At 44.9% G+C, this 23,933-nt stretch overlaps 1 protein-coding gene across 5 annotated transcripts in view; it reads right to left on the reverse strand.

The window, feature by feature from the left end:
- Positions 1-5,487: 5,487 nt before the first annotated feature.
- The window catches only part of MAPK9 (mitogen-activated protein kinase 9), a 60,262-nt gene continuing 41,816 nt past the window's right edge, over positions 5,488-23,933 (reverse strand). Inside the window, exons 6-12 of one of the 5 annotated variants that reach the window (XM_039252828.1) lie at positions 20,530-20,695; positions 19,125-19,196; positions 15,813-15,995; positions 14,554-14,678; positions 11,483-11,546; positions 10,369-10,440; positions 5,488-8,659 (exon numbers count right to left, since the gene is read on the reverse strand). In XM_039252828.1, coding sequence (XP_039108759.1) covers positions 8,517-8,659; positions 10,369-10,440; positions 11,483-11,546; positions 14,554-14,678; positions 15,813-15,995; positions 19,125-19,196; positions 20,530-20,695 — 825 coding nt within the window. In that variant the 3' untranslated portion in view covers positions 5,488-8,516. Of the gene's footprint in view, positions 8,665-10,368; positions 10,441-11,482; positions 11,547-14,553; positions 14,679-15,812; positions 15,996-17,889; positions 18,069-19,124; positions 19,197-19,544; positions 19,617-20,529; positions 20,696-23,933 lie in introns of those variants that run through there. The other 4 variants (XM_039252829.1, XM_039252831.1, XM_039252833.1 and 1 more) reach the window with 4 other exon arrangements.

A 23,933-nucleotide genomic window follows, 5' to 3' on the forward strand; every position in this document is an offset into this window, starting at 1 on the left:
TAAGGATGTGACAACCAGTAATGAGGTACCAAGAATGCAAAGGCTTTGACTGGAACCTGGCTGGATACACCAGGAAAGACTTTGGGGACACTGGGGAAACCCCAAGGCCTAGGTATCAGGCCAGATGAGAACGTATGGCCGTGGATGGTTGGAGATCAGTAAATGAAGAATGCAGGTTATAAACAGCACATATGGCATGACCTCATTTGGGCAAAAAACCAAAACCAAAACAAATCCCCCAAACAAACAAGAAAACCGTCTAGATGTTCATATGTCCATAGAAAACCATGTGAAAAATACACAAATAAGGTTATTAATAGTGGTCATCTCTGAAGGGGGGAATATAGTAGTTTCTCATTCTTTTTTCTTGTTTTTTCATTTATTTTGAGAGAGAGAGAAAGTGCATGCTTGGGGGAGGGGCAGAGAGAGGATCCCAAGCAGGCTCCACGCTGTCAGCGCAGAGCCTGACCTGGGGCTCAGATGTATGAACAGTGAGATCTCGACCTGAGCTGAAACCAAGAGGCGGACACTTAACTGAGCCACGCAGGTGCCCCTAATTTCTCATTCCTGATTATATTTTCTAACATATATATATACATGGAATATATATATTTTGCATTTTTAAAAATAGGGAGCAGATGGGAGGAGAGGAGGTGGAGAAAGGGAATATAGAATGTTCTTGATTTCTGGTGCAAAGGGGGGCAATCGAGGGTGATGTTAGGTGCTGAGCTCACTGTCTCTAACATGGGTGAGCTGATGGTGGGATACGGAGGAGATGGACGGAGAGAGAGATCACACAGCACAGAGGCTCCTGTGGCAGCAAGGGTCCTGCAGAGAGCAGGTGCAGGAGGGGGTGAGGGCGGGGGGGCAGGCTGTGCTGGTCCCCTAGCACGTGTGGTGAGGGAGCCACCACCTCTGAGAAGACGTGAGAATAAACACAGTTGAATGTTGCTGCTCAAATGTTTCTTAGAGCTTCTTTTTAAAAAAATTACATTTATTTATTTTTGAAAGAGAGAGAGAGAGCACGAGCAGGGGAGAGGCAAAGACAGAGGGCGACAGAGGATCTTCATTCAAAACAGAGGATCCAAACAAAGCAGGCTCTGTGCTGACATCAGAGAGCCTGATGCAGGGCTTGAACCCACGATCTGTGAGATCTTGACCTGAGCGGAAGTCAGACACTTCCAGGCACCCCATCTTACAGCTTCTTTGGTCTGACAACTGACTGCTTAAAAATACCAAAGGGATCCACTGTGACATGGAGAGCTATTCACATGTACCTCTTAGAGTCTGTTTGGAGCTCCAGGCTGGATTAAAATCAGATGAAAATGAAGTAGCGTGAATATTCTTAGTTGGAAAGGAAAGCAAAAAGGCAAAGCCCCAGAAGAGGCAGGTCACTCAAGGCGCTAAGCCATTGAGGTCATGCACACACGGCTTGAGCCCGGCTCTGCCCCACAGAGAATTCCGTCAGCAGCCCCCCATGGAATCACAGTTACAGACTTGTGAACACATCACGTCTTCATTCACCCGGGAACAAAATAGGGCCACCACGTGTTACCCTAGCCTCCCCCACTCGCTGATCTGGGGATGCGGGGACAACTGGCTGTGTTTTCTAAGTGGCCACAGGACATCATGAATGTAGATATATAAGAGGAGGCTGTCACTCAATGCCCAAGAGAAAACAAAAGAATGAATTCGGAGCACCAGTGCGTGGTGACAAACTGATTTCTCTTCCTGAAATGTGACTAGGAAGTAGATCAGAGTGTGCTGCCAACGTGCCTTCATGATTTCGGTGTGGTGTCCATCAAGAGCCTTCTTCCTGACCACGTGGCAAGATAACACTCCACACGGGCTGCATGACATTGCTGTTGAGCTGATCCCCCTCCTCCCTCCAGGAGGTGACAAAGCGCTGGCCACGTGGGTCCCTCTCTGTGACTGCTGGGGTCTGCCCTCGGGCTCTGTCCTGCCGTGCAAGGCTGTTAATCACCACTTGGATGAATTTTCTGAAGGTCCTGCTCTTGTTCATAAAACTGACAGAGGTCACAAGCTGGCAGAGAGAACCCTTATGAAGGATGACAGGACCTGGATTAAGTGCGACATCACAAACCCCGCAGTTCTGATGGACTACAGGTGTCGGGTGTGGCACGGCTGTTAAAGAGAAGGCAGCTGACGTTGTGTTAATTAGCTGGGGAGGCCCTGTGTGCAGAGCACGCTGCTTGGGCTGCATCTGGAATATTACCTTCCCTTTGAGACCCACATTTGCAGGGTGAACCAAGATGGTGAGGCTCTGGGGGCTTCTTCGCGTGAGAGAGGGATGGATGAGCTTTGGGCTCGAGCCGGAGACAGGAAGACTTGGGGGTTACTCTTTCACCTAACATAGTAAATCTTGTCTCATGGGATGGATCAGACTCCCCCTGTTTCACCCAAGGGGAAGGCCTGGGGTCTGGGGGTGGAAGCTTGTGAGCCAGGGTGCAGTTCTATTCAAGGAAGAACTTTCTAATGGTCGAAACTACAAAAAACAAAAAACGAAAACCAAGGTAACCTCCACGGGCAGGGAGGGCCCTTTCCTTCACTAGAGCCATCTGAGCACAGGCTGAATGGCCTAATCAGGTGGATTCCGGCCATAAATGAGGTGTTGACTGGAGAGCCTCTCCTCTCCATCCATCCTCAATGTTTTATGAAAGCCAAGTGAATGAATGAAATGCAGTTTTAAAGCATGTTATAAAGGTTCTAAGAAGGTCGCAGGGACATTTTGGGAGAAGGGGAGAAAATATTCCTGGAGAATCACAGTTTAAAGGAGGGATTTAAGGGGCGTCTGGGGCGGGGGGCTCAGTTGGTGGAGCAGCTGACTTCAGCTCAGCTCATGATCTCACAGTTTGTGAGTTTGAGCCCTGCATCAGCCTCATTACTGTCAGCACAGAGCCTGCTTTGGATTCCCTGCCCTCCCTCTCTCTGGCCCTTCCCTGCTCATACACATACACACACACATACTCTCTCTCTCTCTCAAAAATAAACGTTACGAAAATAAACTAGGGATTGAAGTGCAAGTTCAGAGTTTATTTCAAAGCTCAGCACAAACTTCTTTAAAATGAAGAGATGGATTTAATTTTATCTATGACTCCATGAAGTCTGTAGTATAAGCCTGTAGCTCTTCTCGATCTTGCACCTGAGTTCCGCATGCAAGGAATAGAAACGACCCATTTCACTGGACCTGGACCGTTATATTTATTCTCTTTTTGACATCAAGTAAGCCCTACCGACTAGTGCTGGGGTTCAGAGTGAGGATGTCCCTGGTTACATCTCATGTTATCCCACGTGCAAGTGTCAGGGCCAGTAAGAGCAGAGCAGGCTTCTACAGCTTCTGCTTCCCTCAACGGACACGCAGCATCTAGAAGCTGCTCTGGGGATGGGGCTCCTAACACAGTTACCCACTAGGGGCAGCACCCCCCCGGAAAGTGTGGCAGAATGTTGTGCTCACAGCCTTTTTCTTGGGAGAGGACCCCGTCTGCCTCAGTCCGCCAAAGTTCTGCAGCTGCAGGAACATAAGGCAGTGAGTGGAGGCTCTGCAAGCTCTCCCGACTTCCGCCAGGTGCAGCTCCTCAGGGTCGTGCGCGGCTGGGGCTGTGTTAGAGAACTTCCCTTCCAACTCTAAAGCACCAGCAGAGAGGGGTGCCTGGGTGGCTCGTCTGGTTAAGCGTCTGACTCTTGATTTCTGCTCAGGTCACGATCTCATGATTCGTGGGCTGAAGCCCAGCATCAGGCTCTGTACTGACAGCACAGAGCCTGCTTGGATTCTCTCTCTCCCCCTCTTTCTGCCTATCCCCTGCTCATGTACACACACACTCTCTCCCTCTCAACATAAATAAACTTTAAAAAAAGGAAGTACCAGCAGAGAAAGGGTAGTGGGAAACACCGTTGCTCACAAGAACCCCAGGCCCTCAAAGCCTTGGTCTTTCCAACTGTGAAGCAGCCTGTGGCCAAGGGCCTTGAGGACGTGGTGAATGACAAGTTCCCCTTGGCCACGATGGGCATGTCCCTCCTAAATCCCAGTCGCATACGGTCTCAGCCAGACATGACTGCCCACTCTGTCAGTTTGTTACCAGTTCTCCTGATAAAAAACAAAATATTGAGTAACTGCCTTATTGCCTAAGGTAACCTTATGCTTAAATTCATATAAAGTGCCATAGAATCTTCAGGATATTAGGTTGTTCTGAAGGATTACCCTCCCCCCTACCAAAAAGCCCCACCCCACTACAGTCACCATGTCAGTCAATAACTAAGAAGTATTTTAGTACTGTCTGTGCTGAAGGGGGTATGCTAGAGAGATGGAACCCAGACCCATATCAAGGGGCACGTTTTCCTTCTCTAGAGAGCTTTAAAAATAAGATTGATACTCATCTATCTGGAATGATTCTAGCCCTTTTATTATTTTTATTATTTTTTATTTTAAAAATCTTTTTTTGTTTATTTTTGAGACGGGGAGAGAGAGAGAGAGAGAGAGAACAAGCAGGGGAGGGACGGACAGAGAGAGAGAGAGAGAGAGAGAAAGAATCCCAAGAAGGCTCTGAGCTGTCTGCGCAGAGCCCGATGTGGGGCTCGAACTCATAAACTGGGAGATCATGACCTGAGCAGAAACCAAGAGCCGGACGCTTAACTGACAGAGGCTATGCTTAACTGATGAAGCCCCCAGGCACCCCTGATTTTAGCCCTTTTAAAAAGCAGAGAAAAGAGGGGCACCTGGGTGGCTCAGTCGGTTAAGTGTCCAACTTCAGCTCAGGTCATGATCTCATGGTTCGTGGGTTCGAGCCCCGTGTCAGGCTCTGTGCTGACAGCTAGCTCAGAGCCTGGAGCCTGCCTTCAGATTCTGTATCTCCCTCTCTCTCTGACCCTCCCTTGCTCACGCTGTCTCTCTCTCTCTCTCTCTCTCTCTCTCTCTCTCAGAAATAAATAAAACATTTAAAAAATGTTTAAAAATAAATAAAAAGCAGAGAAAAGAAAGTGAGCCATGAAGGGCACTCCTAATCCTGTGGTTTTCAGTTGTGACCATCTTAAAGTGCCTCAGAAACAGAAGCAAAATCAAGGTGGTTCATCCTGTGCACAAAACCACAAGCACACAGGCACCATTAACGATTTTAAGTAATATGAGGACTTTAAGTAATTTTAAGTAATTACGTTTTAAGTAATACGAGGAAAGACCGATGATTGGATTCTCCTGGCCATGCCTTGTGAGAAAAACGATTACACCAATACTGGGAATACTTGATTTTGTACTTGCCTAGTTTTGAAAACTGAGAAATTTGCACAATATTTTCAGGGAGAGAAGTCCAAGACATGTTTTGACTTTCAGTTAAAACGATTTGCTAATATTGCTGTAAATGACGACACTCCGACGTTGACCGTGTTCATGTTAAATCTGTAATCGGAGATGGTGATGTAGAAAGAGAGTCAATTGTCACTTAAAAACACACAAGAATTGGACATGCTATACACTTGTCTTTTAAAATGTATCTATATTATTTTCACCAATCAAAACACACATAATATATTTTATTATAAAACATTAGGCAATGTTACTTTTGAGATATGCAGTCTGAAAGGTCACACCTGTATTCACTACCAGTATGAAACACCAGCGGAGTACATTAGAAGTCAACCAGACAAACTCGTACATCATTACCATGACTCACACGGTATCGAATCTAGATTAAACCGGGATCCCACCCAGGGGTGTCAGCGAGGGGCCCTGCCAAGGGTTTTCTCCTTTCAGCACTGAGGCTCCGGGCTCTGTGTCCCAAAGACAGAAACAGAGCCCCACTTCCGTTTCCGCGACCACAACTGATCAATACTGAGCAGTCCGTGTTTCCACAATGTTCTCCTGCTCTCATAGACTCTACCTGCTCTTGAGGTCAAGACCCGACAGAGGGGGAGGCAGTCATTTCCTTTTTGACTGAAAACTAAGCCAACAAATAAAATAAACCTAGTCCAAATTCCAGGCTAATAATAAATTACCTGGTTTATAAAAATATGTGTCCAAAATAGTTACTTCCAGGGTTGTGTACAATATAAATTACAAAAATAAAATAGAAAAGATGAAAAAGTTGAGCACGTTTTGGTTCTTTGTCTAACGTCAGCATTCATCCACGGAGGGCGGTGAGACACGGTCTGCGCTGCACCAGGACCCTGGCGCATCTCGGCTCGGGACGGAGGACCCGGAAGCGGGGTGAGGTATTTCTGCGGGGCTCTGCTGTCTGCAGCCCTGTGTGGCCTGTCCTAGGAGCCCTCGCTGCAACCCGGTGGAAGGGGGGCTTGGCAGGAAAGCCATCCACACCAGCACAGCTCCTTGCCCCCGTGCACGCACGGAGAAAAGAGCGAGCCGGAAGCCAGTCTGCGGGGGCGCCCAGCGGGCAGGAGCTGGCTGTGCCCGCGGCATCCCCGAGCCGGGTTCGCGTCAGCCTAGGGCAGACAATGCAATTTAAAGGTTCTCCTTTCTTTGCTTTGCTTTCTATAGATTTAGTAAAGTCTTTTTGAAGAGTGCACGTTAGCAAGAAGGCCGTTGTGAGATGTTTGTATGTGTGTGGTGATAACTTTCTACACTATACCGTCAGGCCTCTGACACCAGAACCACCCTAAGCCATGTACTAGAACCACCCTAAGCCATGTACTAGGTGTTTCTGCTTCAGTCCAAGTTAGTATTTCCGTCTTGTACTTGAATGTGTCTAAACCTCACAATATAAAACTATCTCTTACTTCAAGATGATGTTTTTCCGTCAAGGGTTCCAGTTTCCAGTGATAAGACCAACCAATAAGATACGCAACTGGTGCAGACAGAATCGTATATTTCAGGTAATATTTATGATAGACTTTCTTATCAAAGCTCCTCCTCAGAACACACATTCTATAGAATGTTGACCCAGTCCATAGTTTCCGCAACAGTGAAACACAAGGTATGAATCTGTAACACAATAAGCTCAAGGGACAAGCATCATGAGCACAGGTGGTCAAAATGTGACCACTGTAACTCCATTTCTGTAGTGACACTTCAATACTCAGTATCTTAGTGAACTCCCAATGATTTCCACATCAGAAAGTCTGAAAGCATCAATTTCAGGTGAGCATTTTTAAATCAGAAAAGACTCAATCACTACTCTTGACGGTGCTTCCTCCATATCCCTGTGAGGAGTTTTTCCCAGAAAATTCATGGGTTTCCCTCAGGAAAAGGAAATGTGGAAACACCCACCACCACACGGGCCTTCCGAGTCACCGTGCTTCCTAAAACAGACCCGGGGGGGGGGGGGGAAGGGAAGGTGTATAAGCCATCACCACCACACAGGTCTTCTGAGTCACCATGCTTCCTAAAACAGACCCGAGGCGGGGGGGGGGGGGGGGGCGGGGGGACATTTAATGTGGTTTCTTTCAGCAAAGAAAGAAAATCATGCAAAGATGTTAGATTGGAAACCAGAAACGCTGCCTGGGGAGGTGGTACATCTCACCTTGCAGGATGGAAAGTAAGGGAGAACCCTGAGCAGTCTCGGGCAAAGCAAGCACTTAGGAAGTGACTGCGGTCGCCTTCAGGGACCGTTTCGTAAAATTCTACCCTCGCCTAATGGATTCAAGAATCTGTTGGCCATCAGGTCATCGAAGTGGAGTGTTAAGTGCCTGATAAAGAAGGTTAAGTTTTAGGCGGCATTTTAAATTAATAAGTCCAGAAGACCAGGAAAGAGGGGTAAGGGTAGATAGGATTTTAAAGGTATATATGTCCTAAGCAGCACAAAACTTAAAATTTTATCATGCAATAAAGCTGAATGCACAATCATTCCAGACTAAGACAATTTAGAGGAAACAAAGTGTCCCTAGAAGTGTCTTGGTTTTAGCAGTGATAATTCTCAGCCCAAAACATGACAAATTTAAGAAAAGTTGTATGTTTTATTTATTAAATAGATTTAATTATATTCCTTCTCAAATACAAAAGATAGAATAAATCATACCATAAAAGAAGATATGATAATATGACGGTGGCCAATTAATACACACAAATCTATTTTTTCTGGACAGACACCAAATTACTTCAGAGGATTAAGAGATCATTCTAGAAGCAGCACTACTTGGAGGATTATTTGGCATTTAGATACTGATTTCCAAAGTGCTAGATGGCAAGTTCGAGCAAGCACATGTGGTCACATGCATGAAGTCCCAACAGTTACTGAGGATGAGAAATTGTCACCACTATTAACCGTACAACTTAAAAAAAAAAATCACCTATTCTAATTGCTCACCTGAAATGACCTTGAACATAATCTGTAAAAGTGTGGCTTGTACTTGTTTCCTTCAGACATGATCTGCTTCGTTTTATAATCTAGGCAGGCAATCCTATTAGAACTGAGTAGGGGCAAGGCATCGTGTTTCTTACATGCAGAACATGGAGTTTTTTCTATTTGGTTCCATCAACCACCCCCAAGCACTTCAGGCCCATGGAAGCGAGAGTTCCTTCACCGATGACAAGCTTTGCGTCTCGGAACTTATCATCGACAACCTTCCAGGGGTCCCGTCGAGGCATCGAGGCTGCTGTCTGTGTCTGAGGCCAGCGTCTGCTCGGTGGACATGGATGAGATGTCGTTGATGGAGGACGACTCGGAAGGCGTGGCGTTGCTACTTACTGGTGCATCTGTGCTAAGAAAACCAAATATAATAAAATCTGAGGCACGACATTGCTGCAGGTTCAGGCAGTGAGAGGTCAGGCCACTCCTCAGCTCCATGCTCTGCGGTTCCCTGGCCTACCTGCAACATTCTCCTTTTCTTCCCAGGGGAGAAACACCGCATATGCGCATGTGTATAATCATCTTAAAAAATACCTGCTGCTTTAGGGGCCCCTGGGCGGCTCAGTCAGTTAACTGTCTGACTTCAGCTCAGGTCATGATCTAGCAGTTTGTGAGTTCAGGCCCTGTGTGGGGCTCTGTGCTGACAGCTCAGAGCCTGGAGCCTGCTTCGGATTCTGTCTCCCTGTCTCTGCCCTCCCCCCAACAAATAAATAAACATTAAAAAAAATTTTTTTAATATCTGCTTTTAAAAAGATTTTAATAGAAAAACTGCTGAACTCATCCTACAACTATCAGTGTCACAAAAAGGCCAAAACCCAAATAGGGTTCAAGAGTCCATCAACACCTTGTCCGAGGGAAAAAGCAGCAACCTTTGAAGAATTCTTTTGTAATAAAAACATCTGTTAGCAGAAGCAAAGACTGTATACAAACAAAGCAGAGCAAAAAAGGAAAAGATTTAGTAGCCTCTTGTTCATTTTGTTTTATACAGCCAGAAAAATGACATTGTGATTTTTTAAGGTATGTGAAACTATCCTATTTCCTACCATCCATATTTTAGTCTGGTTTGAGCAAAAATAAAACATTCAAGCTTTCAGAGGGCAGTGCTTGCAGTCTGAAATTTGTGCTTAGTTAACTACAAGCGCCTAAACTAGAAGTTACATAATCTCTAGATGCTTGACACATACGTGATGCTGAATATAAAATTCAAGAGAAAGTAAGCAGTGTGATCTGCACTTCTGTGTGTGTGTGTGCATGTGCTTTTGGGGGAGGGGTGTGTGTGAGGTGAGGAAGAAAAGATAACTTGAAGGATTTCATTTAGGAAGCAAATGGGATCCTACGGACCTAAAGTAACACCACATATGTCTCTAGCAGTCATACAATGAATCTACCATTAGGTAGACCACGTAGAAATATGGGAGAATCATATGAACAGTTTTTCTCAAAAGAAAATCAAATTGCATTTTATTTATACTGATTTTCTTTTTTAATTGCGTGGGGCAAGTATGAAGAGGGTCATGCACATTAGAAACGTTTCATTTTATTTAAAAAAATTTTTTTAAATATTTAGTCATTTTTGAGAGAAAGAGAGAGAGTGAACAAAAGAGCAGGGCAGGGGCAGAGAGAGAAGGAGACACAGGATCTGAAGCAGGCTCCAGGCTCTGAGCTGTCAGCACAGAGCCTGACGTGGGGCTTGAACCCATAATCTGTGAGATCATGACCTGAGCCGAAGTCGGATGCTTAACTGACTGAGCCACCCAGGCGCTCATTAAATTAAAACACTGGAAATGTTTTAAATTCAACTCCCACGTCTGTAAATGGAGCTGATGGCAGCAGTTGCAAGCATGAGATAAGACTGTCTACAATGCAGTTAGCTTGGTGCCTGGCCCGTCAGTAACATGGGAGTTCCCACTGCCAAGACAAACCCAAACAGGTAGACAACCTCACACGAGGAGCTTCCAGATCCAGGGCCAGTCAAACTGGCATTTAACACACCACTGCCATTTGGAAAAGCTGTACAGGTGAAAGGGAAACATCAACTATTAAAACAATCACTAACCTGAAGGCTGATCTTTCACAACACCGTTCTTGCTTCTTTCTTCCCAGTCCAGTACTTCTTTGTAAATCAGCTCTTCAAACACAAATGCAAGGTAAAAGCCTCCGTCAGTTTCTCTGCATCTCTGAACCCTGCTTCCAAATCAACTGAAACCCCTCCAAGGGCACTGTGGTATCTTGTTTTTAATTGTGATACATGGTTAATTCAATAATATAGTCTACTTAGACCACACCACCCACACTTTGTTGATCCATTACATCTTTTCAACCCAACTGTCAAGGCAGCCAAAAATGTAGGCAGCTGCAAATCCACATGGGGGGGTTTTACGAGGGGCAGGGGACTAGCAAAGTGGCTCTCACAGAGCATTTTAAAGTATTGGACGCTTTCATACTGTTTGCACAGGTTTCTCTCCATCGTTATTTGGGATTCTCCAAATAAACCAGTGTCCATATGTGGGCCAGAAGCCCCTCCAGACTGGCCAGAAATTAATCCAAATTCCTCAGTCACTTCTTGGCTTCAACTTCAGTCTGCTCCATCCTCACTGGGGAGAAAAGCTAACAACCTGCTAAAGATGCATTAGGGGCTCCTACAATTTTGGTATTTGTGAACCAGGATGAGCACATGGCAAGCCCTTCATGAGGCCTACAAGCCTGCTCCTGGCCACAGAGTGTGGCCATGTGAGTCACCCTGCTGAGTGCTCACGAAGATCATGGCATCCCGGATGCCCGGGGAAAAGCAGACATAATCTGCTTGGGCAGGACCCATCGTCACCACTTCTGACCTGCACTGACCAGGGTTCTTTCTCAATGACCCTCGATCCTACTTTTTAATGAAAAATTGTTAGTTCAACCTCCTGATTACTGGCTGAGTTTGCTGTGGGTTGTTTGGTCAGTCTTACGATCTTTGGAAACAAACGGTACGCAGTTCGTATGCACGCCTCTCTAATTCTGTTATCTCCAAGTTCCTTCTCTACTAGGGAGGAGCAAGAGATGGGCCAAGAGGGTCTCGGTCTCTGCCCCTGCCCTGGGAAGCCTTCTGCAATGAGTGAAAAGCCTCCCCCCACCCCTTTACAGGACTTGAAGAAGTGCCATGAGTAAGGGGCAAAAGCAGCCCTTACCTTTCCACTCCTCGATTGCATGCTCTCTTTCTTCCAATTGGGCATCGTAAATCTGAGGTGGTGGCTGAAAATTAAGTCACAGCTAAAATCAATGGTTATAAAAGGAATGAGGCATGAAGACCATGAAATCACTCTGAAGATTCTTTTTTTTTTTTTTACAAATAGTTTATTGTCAAATTAGTTTCCACATAACACTCAGTGCTCATCCCCAAAGTGCCCTCCTCCATGCCCATCCCCCCTCCCCCCCACATCCATCAGTCCTCAGTTTTTGTCAGCATTCAAGAGTCTCTCATGGTGTGCCTCTCTCCCTTTCCCCCACCATTTCCCCCCTTCTTCTCCCCCTTGTTCCTCCATCAAGTTCCTCCTAATCCTCCTATACGTGCAAACATATGATATTTGTCCTTCTCTGCCTGACTTATTTCGCTCAGCATAACACCCTCAAGGTCCATCCATGTGGCTACACATGGCCAGATTTCATTGTTTCTCATTGCCATGGAGTATTCCATGGTATAGATAAACCACATCTTCTTGATCCATTCATCTGTTGATGGACACTTAGGCTCTTTCCATGTTTTAGCTATTGTGGAGAGTGCTGCTATGAACATTGGGGTACATGTGCTCCTATGCCTCAGCATTTCTGTATCCCTTGGGTAAATTCCTAGCAGTGCTATTGCTGGGTCATAAGGGAGTTCTATTGTTAGTTTCCTGAGGAACCTCCACACTGTTTTCCAGAGGGGCTGTACCAGTTTACATTCCCACCAACAGTGTAGGAGGGTGCCCGTTTCTCCACATCCTCGCCAGCATCTAGAGTTCTCTGATTTGCTCATTTTAGCCACTCTGACTGGCGTGAGGTGGTATCTCAGTGTGGTTTTGATTTGTATTTCCCTGATGAGGAGGGATGCTGAGCATCGTTTCATGTGTCTGTTGGCCATCTGGATGTCCTCTTTGGAGAAGTGTCTGTTCATGTCTTCTGCCCATTTCTTCACTGGGTTGTTTGTTTTTCGGGCGTGTAGTTTGGTGAGTTCCTTATAGATTCTGGATATTAACCCTTTATCTGATATGTCATTTGCAACTATCTTTTCCCATTCCGTTGGTTGCCTATTAATTTTCTGGGTTGTTTCCTTGGCTGTGCAGAAGCTTTTAATCTTGATGAGGTCCCAACAGTTTATTTTTGCTCTTGATTCCCTTGCTTTTGGGGATGTGTCAAGTAAGAAGTTGCTGCGGTGGAGGTCAAGGAGGTTGTTTCCTGCTTTCTCCTCTAGGGTGTTGATAGTTTCCTGTCTCACGTTCAGGTCCTTTATCCATTTTGAGTTGATTTTTGTGCATGGTGTGAGAAAATGATCTAGTTTCATTCTTCTGCATGTTGCTGTCCAGTTCTCCCAACACCATCTGTTAAAAAGGCTGTCTTTTTTCCATTGGATATTCTTTCCTGCTTTGTCAAAGATCAGTTGGCTGTATACTTTTGGGTCCACTTCTGAGTTCTCAATTCTGTTCCATTGGTCTATGTGTCTGTTTTTGTGCCAATACCATACTGTCTTGAGGATGACAGCTTTGTAGTAGAGGCTGAAGTCTGGGATGGTGATACCTCCCGTTTTGGTTTTATTTTTCAGTATTACTTTGGCTATTCGGGGTCTTTTGTGGTTCCATACAAATTTTTGGATAGTTTGTTCTAGTTTTGAGAAGTATGCTGGTGCAATTTTGATTGGAATTGCATTGAATGTGTAGAGTGCTTTAGGTAGTAATGACATCTTAACTATATTTATTCTTCCTATCCATGAGCATGGAATGTTTTTCCATTTCTTTGTGTCTTCTTCAATTTCCTTCATAAGTTTTCTATAGTTTTCATCATACAGATCTCTTGTATCCTTGGTTAGGTTTATTCCGAGGTATTTTATGGTTTTTTGTGCAATTGTGAAGGGGATCAGTTTCTTGATTTCTCTTTCTGTTGCTTCATCATTGGTGTATAAAAATGCAACCGATTTCTGTACGTTGATTTTGTACCCTGCAACTTGGCTGAATTCTTGGATCAGTTCTAGTAGGCTTCTGGTGGAGTCTGTCGGGTTTTCTATGTATCACTCTGAAGATTCTAATCTATTTATCATGTGGCTTTCATGCAATACGTGGCTTCTTACAGATTTCCTCATAAGTGTGATATTACATCAGTTTCGGAATCAAAATAAATAGGGAAAAAATTAACCTAAAACATACAACTTTTATGGCCCTCTTAAGAATCACATGACCTCAAAATACTCTAATGACATTTGCCCAAATGGAACCATAAAAGCAGCAATCACAGGCTGCTTTCTGGAGACCCGCCCCAGACAAGGGGTGGGCTAAGAAATCCGGAAGGTTTGGAACAGAGCTCAGGTTCACTGTGCTTCATGGTGGAGCCCCCAAACCCAATCCCCACCTCACACTGAGCTGTTCCAAAAACCTGCTTAACAAGATCACATGTTTATAACTGGGATTCCTTTCACACAAAACAGTGTTTAACATGGTGGTTAAATCCATAGGCCAACTCATAAAAATGTGCTCTGTGATGGCAGCAAGTGACCCTGCCGCTATGTGGTTACTTCGCTCGTAGCCAGAGCTCACCCATGCCAGCAGCTATGGAAAAATGCACCTGGGCGCCAAACCCGGAAGTGGAGCTTCCCCGGCAGGCGCCTCAGGGAAGGATAAGTAAACCTGTGATTTTTCAGTGAGTTTTTTAGCCTCTCTGACGGGGTGGCCTTTAGAATGTGTTCTGAGCAAGGCGCACACGGCACAGTGCTGGCAGGCACACAACGGAAGCTGAGCAAATGGTGACATTATTATGATCACACACGAGCATCTACATAAAGGAACAGTATCACCACCGCAGAAGCATGTTCGCTCCTGAGCTACACCCAATTGCAGTCCCTGCAGCAAGTCTCCCAAAAGGGACCCAGGTCCCAGACAACCGTAGGCCGCTTTGTATTCTGGAGTCCTGTGAAATCTAGAACTTGCTATCCTGATGTGGCCACTCTGGACTAAAGGAGAGGAGATGCTTGACCCTGCCTTTACACACAAGCCTTTTGAAAACGGGTGCTTACCGCTTCTGCTTCAGCAGGGTCATACCAAACAGTGATGTAAGGGTGATGCAGAGCCTCGTCCACAGAGATGCGCTTGTCGGGGTCTATCACTAACATGTTCGATAACAAGTCTCTGGCTTGACTTGCTGGGGTGGAAACAAACATTAGATTAATAAACTAATGTTCATACACAGGAAATCGTCTAAAGAAAACATGACAGTACAGAGAGAACAAAGATGTATCATCTTTGAGCAATTTGTAATCGGTTCCTGACTAATCGAGCCTTTTTCTTTAAGAATAAGCCAAGCAACCACTTTCACTACAAATTAGGTTTTCAAATGTTATTTCTTGCCTGTGGATCTGGGAGGAGAGGAGGGGTGGCAGGGCCTGGGGAAAGGGTAGCAGGTGGACACAGGCCAACCAGAGGCTGTGGGGTGTCTGGCGGGGGTGGGGGGAGGTCCCGCCAGGGAAGGCCCAGGATCAGAGCGAAGGGCAGCACTGCCTAAAGTGCAGGCAAGAAACATGGGCAGGCTTTTTTCCCCCTTGATGTCCCATCAAAATGATATTAGAGCAGACCTTTTCAACCATATAAATGATCTCACGTTTGCACACTAGGGAACACTTCAAGGATACCTCTGCTATGCCGATCTGTATAGAATGTTGGCAACAGACACTTAAAAAAAAAAATCTAGAGATCGTTGTTGGGAATAAACCCAACAAGCTCAAGAACTCAGTCAAATAGAAGGCTCACCCAGGTTTCTGCAATTAAAGCTCACATGGCTGGGCAAAGGAGACAAGGGGTTTTTCTGACTGAGCCAGTTTGCCCTGATGTGGAGAGAAATCTATTCTTTTCCTTAAATCACATTTTTAGAGGCAGGCACAGGAGGAAGTGAGGAGGAGATTTTTAAATTGAACTGTAATATGGTTTCTAACTCTTTAGTTGGGCTAGAATCTTAATTCAAGTGTTTCTTATTCCTTACACCTGAAAACTGTTAATTCCAATTGCTGTAATTAACATCAGAGTCTTTCAGACTGACGTGAACCTTTTTATTTGGACCAAAGGCTTCGGTGAGGCCATTTTAGTGAGACAGAACTTTTAGGTCTTTTAAGCCTTCCCTCCACCAAGCCTTTATTCTAGCCTATAAATAACTTTATCTGAGGGTTTCAACTCTTTTTTCTCCTAATGTTCATAGGTGTCAGAATGCAAACCCAAAAAGATGAAAGTGTTCCCCGGATTGTGAAAATGGATATGGTGGGGTGGGGAAGAAATAGCGTCTTACTTTTTATTTTGTCTCGTTCAGATTCTGATGGGAATATCCAATCTGGGAAGAGTTCTTCAAACTTGATTCCGGGGTACTTTGGTCTGTTTTCTACATAATTCCTCACGGTTGGCTGAAGTTTCTTCATAAAATCTGCAGACGGCGTTCCTAGCTGCTCAATGACTTTATTCCACTGATCAATATCTAAGGAGTCTCTTGAGGAAAATACAACTGAAGGGGCTTTCAGTCACATTACATGGAGTAGCATCATTCAAAGAAACACTTAGATCCTATTTCTACCTCTTGACAGGTAATTAACTAGGCTGTCCCACTGGGGCAGCCGAGGTATTCTGAAATAATATTCACATGGTGGTTTAGGTCTCCAAAGTTGACACTACTTTTAAAAACTCTGCTCCTTTATAAACTCTGATCATAGTTTGTTAAACCAACACACTGAGGAATGTATGCCTTCCCCTTTTAGATCAAAATACAGTTAATCTTGTAACTGACGAATCCTTATGACAGAAGTGATTAAGGATGGAATTAGATAAATATTATTCAGGCAGACCGAAATAAATTTTCACATCAAGGCTACTTAGATTTGAAATCTCCCTAAAGCAGACAGATCGGAGTCCTCCGTCTACAGTGGGGTGTGGCCCGTGAGCCAGGGCTTTCTGAGCCCACACCCCGTCCTCTCTCACGGGACAACATGCCTTCCTGTAACCCAGCTTAGACTGACAGCTTTGGGAGGTCACTCAGTTTTACTTGGCACTGACCATGCGCATCACTGCAGTACTCTGGAGCGCATTTTATTTCCTTTCAAAGCATATGACCCGGGTTCTAGACTCCACTGTGCACTAGACACGCGTCAGGTGTGGAGCAGTCAGTCTTCCTTGGGTCTCAACTCCCTTCTTTGTAAAATGCAGAAAACACCAGCTTTGCCTGTTTTACAGGGGGCTTGGAATAATGAGCTGGTGAGGGATTCTGAAACTGTAAACAATTATGCAAGAGAATGTGGGCCAGAAAAAAAAAATCATGTAAGCAGCAATGTTTAAAAAGTAGTTTTTAAAAATTTTTAGAAAAATCTAATCGAGGTTTGTTTCAGGAAGATGCAATTACATCATGATGAAAGAATCCAGGTGGCAGAACACGCTCTCAGGAAGAACTAAGACGACAACTCCATTGTTCCAGAATGTTGGCCGTCTGCAGCCTTGCTTGGGAGAGGAGTCCTGGCCACTGAGTCACCAGTGTATTCGCTTCCCTCACTCCTTGGCTCCTACAGGTGCCGAGGCAGAATGGTGTGGCGTGCAAGGCTTTCCCACCAAACAACTGGAACAGCCCCTTGTCTCCCTGCTGCTGCTCTGGCCCCAGACAGTCTGGCCCTAGCTCAGCATCTAGAACAAGCGTCCCCAGTGTGAGTTGGACAGGAGCCTAGAAACAGTGGGTGCTCAATGTGTGTCTAGTGTGTTCATGATATAAGGGTCGTTTTTGTAGACTAAAGGGTGGCAGGAAAGGAAAAGGCCATCCCAGCAAGCCTGGCTGACCCTCCAGGTGTGTGCGTGTGCTCTGTGCCTTATGCTGTGCGGGCCTCTCATTACAGCCAAGAGGAACCAAGGCTCAGAGAGGCCCTGACTCGTCCAGGGAGCACAGCCATCACATGCACCGAAGGCGGTCTGGCCGAAGCGCTCTCTTTCTCATGGGCTACTGTGTGCACAGGCTCTCCTGTTCCATCCCAGATCATGCATCTGAAAGCAAAGCTCAGAGAACTTTGGTCTGCTTTCCAGAATCTTTTTCCATCCTAGCAATTTTTAATCTAATGTTTGAAGGGGTGGGCAAAGCTGTCCTTGGAGAATGATGTTAATCTCGGTGTGTACTTTGGAGAATGACATTAGGTGGCCTTATATAGAAAACTATTAATTACTGACACTGCAAGATGTTACTATGTAAAGTAGGATTTTTAAATTACTTAATAATGCTCCAAAAAGTATCCACAGTTTTCATTTTTATACTTTCTGAAGAAAACATTTCTTAGTTAATTAAAAAAAGGAAAGGCATAAAATGAATAAGAATTGAGACAATCGAAATGTTAAGTAGATACTTCTAAATTATTTATCTTTAGAATATATCAACTTTTCCTTTTTAAACTGAGTCTGTTTTTCAGAATAAAGTCCTCCTTATTTACAGTTTGGAACAAGCAAATCAAAGGAAAGGCTATGGAAAACTGCTGGAAAATTTATTAGAACAAAGTAAAATGCTGTATTTAACTCCACATAAAATCTGTGATGTGAAAAATGTCAAGGAAGGCAAATAAAATGACAGGAACAAAATCTTTTCATTCCATGTTTGTGCTGTAAAGAATTTATGTCACAAGAAAAATCACCCTTATAAAATTATAAAAAACGAAAGCAACTTTAATAAAACATATACAAGACACTGACTACACAGCTCAATTTCCTTTAAAATTAACCATCAATCTGTCAATGGACAGAGACCACTTTTAAGCTTTCATAACGAAAAAAACGAATTCAAAGACTAACGAAAATCGTAAGTGGTTAGAACACAAATGAAAAAGGGAATATGTGAAGAACCATGTTAGAGTAAAAAATATTGAAGATGGAGGAATATGAGGAAAAAAAGCTGTTACAACTCATACATTGTCTCTTCTCTTTTATGCTTGATGTCATTAATACGATTTGCTAACCACAGTATAAGTTAATCTTTTGCATTCTATATTTAAGACTTCTCCAGGTGTTTCACAAAAGAACCTTCTAGATGGATCTTTTAAAAATTTCTACAAAATGTCAGCAGAGTAACGGGCAAGAAAATTAACATATACTGTTCCTCACAAACTTTTCCTTTTACCCTCTTTTTATTTCAGTTTTACGTAGTGTGCTTCAGTTCTTACGTTGGGGGGAAAATATTTTAATCCATACAGATAACTAACAAAATGGTATGCTAATTAAACGACACAAGGGTGCTGGCCTATTGAGATCACAACTTTCCTTATTAAATTAACTGATGAACTAAATAAATGGTATTTTCACTTAAATATCAGAATACATCTGTCAAAGGGTAAATAAATCTCTAAGCTATTTTTGATAAAATTAATAACTAATATAATCAGTTTAACTGAACTCTAAGCCTCAATAAAACTATTACAAGGTAGTCAAGTGAAAAAGAAAACGTAAAGTTGAACCGTTTGGTTTGTGACACTAACAAACACAGTAAAGACCCCCTTAGAACACAGTCTAGAATTGTAACATTTTCCTTTTGAGCTCCTGCCGCCTTTGGCATTTATGGAAAGCATGGCCGGGAAGGTCCCGGGAAGGATACGATCAGTGCCTTGGAATATCACACAACCTTTCACCAGCTCTCCCATGATGCACCCCACTGACCAGATATCAACTGAAAATAAAATGAAATGACAAAATTATGAAGTGCCATGAACAAAACAAAGGTGAAGAAAAGGAATTCTAACAGTGTACCAAACACACAAATATGGAAAAATAAATTGCTGCTAAGGGTGAGCTTGTTACACAGTGCAAATGATTGCTGGCCTCTCCTCTGGCTTTCAGTCTGCGGCAATCTGGGCTTGAGAGCCACAGATTGCTGTGCTTTCCAGCTTGAGAAGCAAACAAAACCCCAGAAAGAGGCGGCGGGTGTCCCCGCACAGCTGTCTGCGGGCCACGTGCCCGCCCCAGCCCCCACCCCCCACCCCATGGCCGGTGCTGGGCCTCTCCCTATGAAGGATACAGTCTCTTCCTGGGAACAGGACTTTATGGAGGACCATTTCTGCCATGATGCACCCGACAGACCAGATGTCCACTACCAAACACCAGGTGGTTAAAACCAGCCAGAGACCCCCACGCTTCTTTCTCAAACCCCCTCCCGACAGAGGCAGACCCAGTTTATCAACAGGAGCTTTTGTAACATATGGACATGACACCCCCATATGAATGGTCCTCGCTAAACTGCGGGGTCAGGACCTCACAGGGGCAGCTTGCTCCTCTGGGTCGAGGTGAGGACCTGCCAGAGGTGTCCCGACCTCCGGCCTTTCCCCCTCTTAAGTGGGACCCAGCTGAACCCCAGGCCTCAGCCGGGCTATTTAGTGAGGGTGGGGGTGGGGCGGGAGGAGCCAGCAGGGCGCCACAGCGCTGTGTCCCTCATCAATCAGAGTGGGAGCACTGCTTACAGAGCATCTAAAACTTGAAGCACAGCTCACTCCCCGATGGCTTGTGCAAACTTTTGGACTCTTAGCAAGGAAATGTGATTGAGTGCTTTCAACAAATCTGTCAAGAGCTAAGTTACAAAGAGCTCTGACATTGCTAGAGTAGGTTAAGTTTTGATGTTAAAAAGCAATTTTACACAGAAGAGAACATGTATTATCCATTTATACCAAGTTCACCGGTAAGTAAAAGCAAGCTGTGGTGCTAGAAATGAGGATGGGGCTTCCTTTGGGGGTTGAGACCCGGAGGTGGGCCGGGGAGGTCTTGGGTACCGCTGCTGCTACAGGTTTGCATACTACTCTATAATAAACATGTCATACTTTGATAGATGTTCACAGATAATCACTTCGAAAGGGAATTTGTAACAGTGGGGGATTTCTGCCAGTAGAGATGGGAGATTACTTATTTTGGGCCGGGATGACCTGCACATAACGCAGTCCCCACATTGTGCCTCCTCTGGTTCACGGGACAAGGCTGGTGGTGACCAGCAGTCATGTGCCGCCCGCACTCACCATTCTCTTTGTAGCCCATGCCCAGGATGACTTCGGGCGCCCGGTAATAGCGCGTCACCACGTATGGCGTCATCATGAAGTTGGTGCATGCTGTCCGGGCCAGGCCGAAGTCAAGGATCTTAAGCGTGCAGTCTGATTTTACTACGATGTTGCTAGGTTTCAAGTCCTACAGCAGAAATGGTTTAAATGAACACGAGGAACCAGAGTGGACAACACTGTCCTGGCAGGGATTTGTGAGGCTGGGGATTGCTGGCGTACCGGAGTCCTGGGGGAAGGTGGGGCAAGTGACAACTGAACACTGGGATTTTGGGAAATCCCACTCTCTCTCTCTCTCTTTTTTTTTTTTTTTTTTTTTTACAAATAGTTTAGTGTCAAGTTGGTTTCCATATAACACCCAGTGCTCATCCCCACAAGGGCCCTCCTCCATGCCCATCTCCCCCCTCCCCCCGACACCCATCAGTCCTCAGTTTGTTCTCAGCATCAAGAGTCTCTCATGGTTTGGCCATCTCCCTTTCCCCCACCATTTCCGCCCTTCTTCTCCCCCATGGTCCTCCGTTAAGTTCCTCCTAATCCTCCTATACGTGCAAACGTGATATCTGTCCTTCTCTGCCTGACTTATTTCGCTCAGCATAACACCCTCAAGGTCCATCCATGTCACTACACGTGGCCAGATTTCATTGTTTCTCATTGCCATGTAGTATTCCATGGTATAGATAAACCACATCTTCTTGATCCATTCGTCCGTGGAAATCCTACTCTCTTAAGTTGAAACGAATATAGATCAGCCTAAAGGAGTTGGATGGGTGCCCTCAGGCCCATATGGGAAGCTTCATGACATCCCTTTGTTTAAATAATCTCCTCAGAGCTTCCTCAGAGACCACCCATCCCTCCTCCCATCCTTCTTACTACTCATCCTGCTGCCCAAGGAAATATAACGTAAGCCATGTATGGAACTTACACTTGTGAATAGCCAACTCAGGAAGAATGAATACAAATGGGTAGAATGAATTTTAATACTCTATCTTATTTAACCCAATATATCCATACTATTATTATTTTATTTTTGTTTTGTTTTTGTTTTATTTTAGACAGAAAGAGAGAGAGCGTTAGCAGGGGAGAGGGGCAGAGGGAGAGAGAATCTCAAGGAGGCTCCACACTCAGCATGGAGCCCGACATGGAGCTCATAAACTGTGAGATCATGACCTAAGCCAAGAGTCAGATGCTCAACCAACTGAGCCACCCAGATGCCCCCACAGTGTTACCATTTTAAAATGAAAGTAACATATACAAATTACTAATGACATATTTTACATTCTTTTTTTTGGTACTATCTTTCACATCTACTGTGTATTTACAATAATAGCCACATTCTGAGCGCACAACAATGGCTAGTGGCAGCCATGCTGCACAGGGCGGGGCTAGAATTCTCTGACTCTGCAACCTTCAAACGGCTTTTCTTTCAGAGAAAGTATTCCACAATCACTTCCTCCTCTCAGGAAAGAAAGCCCACCCTACCCTTGAGGCACCATCACCTTCCCCTGCCAGGGCCAGTTCTGTGACAGGAGACACAGGAACCTGGCTGACATAGCAGACATTTGGAAAATGCTTGCTGTGTGCATGCACACGTCACACTCGCCTATACCCCATGCCCTGAACACATGAACACAATTTCTGCAGTTTCTTCCCCCACAACCCCAAGCCTTTGTTCGTGGTGACCCCATCTCCCACCCCCGACTCCAGACCCTTCCTCAAGAATCCAATTTCTACCTGCAAACTCACTCTAGAAACTGTGCCTTCTACAGTATCCCCATCTATTATTTTCCCAAGTCACGCCACACAGGAGGACCTGGGAGGGTGTTAGGCGTGAGGTTTCAGGTGCAGTACCTGACTGAGGCTTTCCTAGTGATGTGTCACAGATGAGTATATGCAGGTATGCCTCAAGACAGTGATGGCTGCAATGCGTTCACAGGATAACTAGGAAACCACTTAAAATTACATCAGCTGAAATTATGTTCCGTTACTCTTAAATGTTCTCCTTCTAAACTTTCTGGGTTCAGTTTAAATATCTACTGTTTGAAAACTGCAGTGAAAATTCCCACCAATTCCCACCCAGACACCCTGGCCCCTCGCTGGCCCCAGAACACCGAGTGACCACCTTCTCCGTGAGTCCTGATGTGGGGAAGACCTGGGGCAGCCCTGCCACCCTGCACCCACAGTTCTGCGGGGGCTGAATTAGTCCCTCACGCACACCAGCAACTCTTCCCTGTGAGGAGGCGGTAATACAGCTAAGGCAAAATAAACTAATCTGTTTCTAGTTTCTTTTTTTAAAAGCAAAGACTGGCAAGAATACAAATTGCTAACAAACGCAATAATGCTCAAATTCATGAAAAAAAAAATTTTTTTAATTTCTAAATGACAAGGAGCTATTTTTGGTCTCTCCTGTGGCAATGAGGAAAAGAATGACTACATCCAGGACTGGCAGCAGAAGCGGACACAGAACCTTCCTTACACTGTTGGTGGAGACGTCAATAGGCGCTTTCTTTTTAGGAGGCTGATTTTTGAAAAATTTTTAATGCTACACTTTGCCACCCATCAGCTCCTGCAATCTACCCTGGCCTTTGAGCTAAAGCATAGCCACAGGGATAAGGGTTACTACAGCCGAGCCACCAGCCAACTCAATGAACTGCAGAGCAAGTTAGAAAACATGCCTGAACTCAACACCCAAAAAACATTCCAGTGAATAAATGGGCAGAAGACATGAACAGATACTCCAAAGGAGACATCCAGATGGCTGACACATGAAAAGATACTCAGCATCATTTATCATCAGGGAAATACAAATTAAAACAACAATAAGATACCACCTCACAGTGGTCAGAGTGGCTAAAATGAACAACTCAGAACACAACAGATGTTGGTGAAGATGTGGAGAAAAGGAACACTTTTGCACTGCTGTGGGAATGCAAACTGGTGCCGCCACTCTGGAAAACAATGTGGAGGTTCCTCAAAAAATAAAAAATAGCTACCCTACAACCCAGCAACTGCACTAGTAGGTATTTATCCAAAGGATACAAAAATGCTGATTCGTAGGGGCACATGAACCCCAATGTTTATAGCAGTGCTATCAACAATAACCAAATTATGGAAAAAGCCTAAATGCCCATCGACTGATGAATGGATAAAGAATATGTGGTGTGTTGGGGCGCCTGGGTGGCTTAGGCGGTTAAGCGTCCGACTTTCGCTCAGGTCATGATCTCGCGGTTCGTGGGTTCGAGCCCCGCGTCGGGCTCTGTGCTGACTGCCAGCTCAGAGCCTGGAGCCTGTTTCAGTCTGTGACTCCCTCTCTCTCTGACCCTCCCCTGCTCACGCTGTCTCTCTCTCTGTCTCTCCTAGAAGTAAATAAA

The sequence above is a fragment of the Hyaena hyaena genome, unplaced genomic scaffold (genome assembly GCF_003009895.1).
Source record: "Hyaena hyaena isolate Hyena2069 unplaced genomic scaffold, ASM300989v1 scaffold_428, whole genome shotgun sequence".
NCBI lineage: Eukaryota > Metazoa > Chordata > Mammalia > Carnivora > Hyaenidae > Hyaena > Hyaena hyaena.